Consider the following 4,866-nt stretch of genomic DNA (forward strand, 5'->3'; position numbering starts at 1 on the left):
TTGGGTTGCCCTAATATCCAATCATTTTGAACGGGCAAGGGGGAACGTCAAAAATGACCCTCATATAGTCATGCACACTCGGGACACAAACAAGATGCATTTGATTTTTGAAGAAAAAAAAATTGAAAATTGAATCATTTCTCATTGCAAAACTCAAGGGTTGACCCTAGTGTGGGTCGTTCACACATCAAAACTATGCAATTAATATAGGAACTTATATAAAAACCGAAACTCGGAATTATTAAGATTGAGAAGATCGAAGCTAATCACAACCATGCAGTAGTTATTCGTGATGAACATACAATGAAAACCAGAATGCCGCTTAATTATGCGACCTCCACTGATCTCAAGGCATATATATGTACTTAAGACTCCCAAACTGGTTTGCAGGTTTGCTTTAATTGCCATTAGCGCTATGGTACTTAAACCGATTTGACTATGATCAATATGATATGAGGCTAGACTCAACATAATTGGCTCCACTTAATTTGATAAGCGTTCATTAATCAGCTGGATTACTTACTTTCGCTTTGCAGTTGTGATTGCCGGCGAGTTTATGTGCGTTATTAATTGTTCCGGGGAGGGTGTGTTCTGGGTCCACTGTAATCAGCATGAAAAGCTCTTGCGTCCACATGGTCATGATCACCAGCAGAAGATGCAGGTCTGTCTGTAACAGGGGGGGGATTCTGGGTCTCTACGAGCTGATGAGATCTGCGGCTTCTCTTCAAATTTCGCTTGACTTGATCATGGTTTGTTGCCGCTGCAGCTGCAGCTGCAGCATTGCCGATAATTACTACATTCAATGCAGCAGGCGCAGTGTTAGAGGCGGCGAGCCCCTCTGCATCAATTACCACAGGTGATCGTTCACGCAGAATAAATCGAGCCAGCTTTCTATGCTCCGCACCCACTCGCCTTTCTCGCTCATCAGCACCCGAAGTTGTTCCAAATCTCTGCAGCACATTTCTTTGGGTCTTCAATTTATACTCTGTATAAATCCTTCACCAATAAAACTTTAAATCATATCATTTACCTCTTTGGTACCCTGCATTAAATGTGCTCCATTTACCACTTCAGCCGTTGCTTCTCGCAGCTGAAAGCCGTCCTTTTGCAGGCCTGAGAAAACAGTCAGCAATGTGAATTTATATCAGGCAAGCTGACTTCACTTGTTTATAAGTTTGTAAATCATGCAAATTGTGATCAATTATAATGTGAATAGGCCTGAGAAAACAGTCAGCAATGTGAATTAATATCAGGCAAGTTGACTTCACTTGTTTATAGGGTTGCAAATGCAAATTGTGATCAATTATAATGTGAATTGACCTTGTTTAGTAAGACAGTGGAGTCCATTACCAGCTTCTTGATTGGGCTGCTGCAAGTATGCGGTGGTGGTGAAGAGGAAAAATCCAAGTCCAAGCACCAGAATTACCACTACATCGGGCCTCACTAACACTTGCATTGTCGCTGAGTTCTTGATGGTATTAAGGGCTTTAAGCAAAGGCATTGAGAAGAGTAGCTTTGGTGAAAATTGGTCTACGTGATGTTTAGGTGAAGAGAAATATGAAAGATTAATTTGAGCTGCGGCCAAAACAAGTGTGAAAAACAACTTGATCTCGGTGGGTGGGACTGAGCAAGACTTTGTGTGTGGTTCAAGAATCCTAATAGAGCTGACAGTCTAGATTGGATGGAGAGTATGGACGAGATGTTGCTGTGATTGATGCGCCTCTCACTTCCTACAATTAAGGCTAGTATGAGAAGAGCAAAGAATACTGCTTGAATTAGACGGCTGATCTGCCCCATATATATAGGTTAAAATGCATAATATAATGTAGTGGGAATTTCAAAAATTGAACTGTAGTCCCCACATAATGTGATGTAACAGGCAAAAGGAGATTTATAAGCAATTATGATGATGATGTTGTGAATAATTAGTGAGACATGACTGTAGGATTAGACCAATAAGTGTAGTAAGAAAGATTGATGCATGAAGCAGCCTGATTACTCAAGAGAAAGTAGTAATGTAATGTATTTATTATTGAACCCTAGGCTAAATATTGAAATGATTTGGCAAAAGGAGATCACTGCAAAATTCAAGGTGAAAGGAGGAAGGGTTTTTTTGTAGCGGAGGGTAGCAGGTATCCTAGTAATAGGTATTCTGCCATCTCTTCGAAAGGTGTAGCTGCAAAGCTCTCAAACTTTTAAAGAATGCAGGAGGGGTCTGAGCAGTGAGGTCCTGACTGTATATGGGATCAGAATATTCAAAGGCTGACAGTTATGGTATGACAATTTGGGTGATGGTTTGAGGCCTAATTAAGGTGTTGATTCATAAATAATTGATATCACTCGCTATAATCAAAACCGTTTTTTTCCCCTTTAATTACTTTTTAAAAATGGTCATGGAGCTTAGGTTTGGGGGTATTGTGTATAAAAATTATTCTTGTTAACACAGTCTACAATTATGGAGAAAACTGGAGTTTTTAGGGTCTTTTTCCTTGTTCGCGCATACGTAATCGAATTGGATTTTATTTAATTGGGATCGCTGTTATTATTTCGTCTGATGGTCTTATAATAATACTTGATAATAGGAGTCCGACGTGGTTAACGCCCATTGGCTGCTTCTTCTGCAGTCAAGGACCCGTTTGCATCACGTTGGCCGTAGCCACCATCAGCACACGCATGTCACATTGCCATGGCCCATGTCCATGTAAGGCCTTATAGGTGGCCTCCACGTGGTGACTTGTGGAGCGCTCGACAATTCCAATGCCTAATAAGTTCCTTGTAAGTTGTAACTTGTCAGCTGCCTTCCTCAATTTGAGAGCGCACACGTGTGAACCCGTGATCCTCAACATCACGAGTCCAGGTAGGACTCAAATTTGAAGGCCGTCAACGTGCGATCACACCTGAGAGAGAGAGAGAGAGAGAGATGTGAACGTGCGATCACACCTGAGAGAGAGAGATGTGAGCGTGAAAGTTGAGAGAGAGAAACATAAACGTGCGATCGGGCCTGGGAGAGAGACGTGAACGTGTTCGACGAGAGAGAGAGTCCGCCAGTTGCGCGGGAGAGAGAGTTCGACAGTTTCATCCATTTTTTTAAAGTAATTGATATTAGCAGTAGTCGTCAACGTTAGGCTTCTCAATTAATTAGTGCTCGCTTGCGGGCACTAACTAATTGATATTAGCAATAGCCCGAATATGGTGGGTAAATATACTAATACAAGAATAATTTGGGCATATTCCGATTGTCTCAAAATTATTTGCTTTTAATGGGCATGCAAGCGGGCACTATTTAATTGATATTAGCAGTAGCCCCAATATGGTGGGTAAATATACTAATAGAAGAAGAACTTAACTTTTCTAGAATAATTTGGGTTGTGTCAAAATTTGATTTGTTTTTAATGGGCATGATTAGTGTTGAAACGCAAGCTTTTTGGTTCACTTCCTCCCTTACCCAGTACCTTGCATATTTATCTACTTAGAAATTTAGTTGAAATATTTATCAACCATCAAAATTTTTCTCATAACTCTGGCTATCCTTTGATATGAAAAAACATATATTTACTAGGATTGTCCCTTTACCCTAAGGTGTATAATGCATATTGCACATGGAGATATCTTCTAATGCCCCCACCACAACAGCATACAACTTGAATAAGGTGCACATGAAGAGATCTTCCATGGTATGTTCTAAAACCTCAAAGGTATGTATCTTTTAAGAACCTCAAATGCTTGATCACACATGTCATTCATAAATCCCAAAGAAAATATTGTATTGGCCCATAATTCCTTTCTTTATGCATTATGTCCATCCATTAACCCCCAAATAGCTACTTCTAAAGCTCGTCATTGAATATCAATGAAAGAACCTAAATTATTGCTAAATATAAAAAAACATTATAAATTTTCTCATAAGGCAATCCTTTTCTTATCAGTACTCACCCCCCCTAGATCCCACCGCCCCTCAAGTGATATAAACAATATAAAGATAGAGCTTTTCTATGTTTATTCAGTAACCTACATCCAAATTATTCTACAAAACCTAATAGAAGTTTATTGTTATATGTGTTGATAGTTGACCCTATTCAATTTAGGAGTAAAACTATAGAATTTCCAAATATCTTACTAAAGGCCTTTAACTTGGGAACATTGTAATGTTGTTAATGAAGAAGTGCTTGATTTGACCCTTTTTGAAAGAACTCCATGCGTCATGTGAACATGACAAAGACAGACATGGGTCAAGAATCGTGCATTTTGAATTGCCAAATGTCAATATCGTTAGTCCGGAATGCGAAAGCATTATCAAACTAAATGTAAAGACTCTATTAATTACGAGTTGAAGATTTTTTAAATGGGTTTTGTAGTATATCATGAAACGCTATCCATAACATGTGGTTTATTTAAAGAAATAAAGAGTAGATGATATATGTCGATGGAACAAATATTAATATTGAGGACAGGTGGAATCTTGGTCAAAACATGTTTGACAAACACTACATTGATGAACTAACTGATATGTCCTACAAATGTAAAAGTTAATACTATAATTTAATAGAATTGTGATAGCTCCACAAACACAGAAAATCTGTATGTTGTACATTTTGTTAAAATACTACTAAGAAGGAGCTAGAGTGCTTATCCGATGGATAAATGATGGTGAACTTGTACATTAAATTTTGTTCTTTTGTTGACCGATGTTGAGCATGAATGTCTGAAAAATATTTCACGCCCACGATGAAAATATATGTACGGAGGTTCACTAAAATATGTATCAGTGCTCTGCATTTTTTGCAATTGTATACAGATAATGAGGCATGGAAGCTCTGGCCCATGAACCTGGGTGCATTCTATCCACTAAGCTGTCTTATACATGTA

General features: G+C 38.7%; 1 protein-coding gene across 1 annotated transcript; it reads right to left on the reverse strand.

Annotated features, from left to right (window-relative positions):
* Window positions 1-285: 285 nt before the first annotated feature.
* Window positions 286-1,741, reverse strand: LOC147622489 (uncharacterized). Its single transcript, XM_086822654.1, has 3 exons — window positions 1,351-1,741; window positions 1,031-1,113; window positions 286-950 (listed from the first exon to the last, which is right to left on the reverse strand). The coding sequence occupies exons 1-3, from the start codon at window positions 1,499-1,501 to the stop codon at window positions 567-569; spliced, it is 618 nt and encodes a 205-aa protein (XP_086678780.1). The 5' UTR covers window positions 1,502-1,741; the 3' UTR covers window positions 286-566.
* Window positions 1,742-4,866: the final 3,125 nt, after the last annotated feature.

Source organism: Cibotium barometz, chromosome 28 (assembly GCF_041138505.1).
Source record: "Cibotium barometz isolate CiBa-2024 chromosome 28, ASM4113850v1, whole genome shotgun sequence".
In the NCBI taxonomy this organism is placed as follows: Eukaryota; Viridiplantae; Streptophyta; class Polypodiopsida; order Cyatheales; family Cibotiaceae; genus Cibotium; species Cibotium barometz.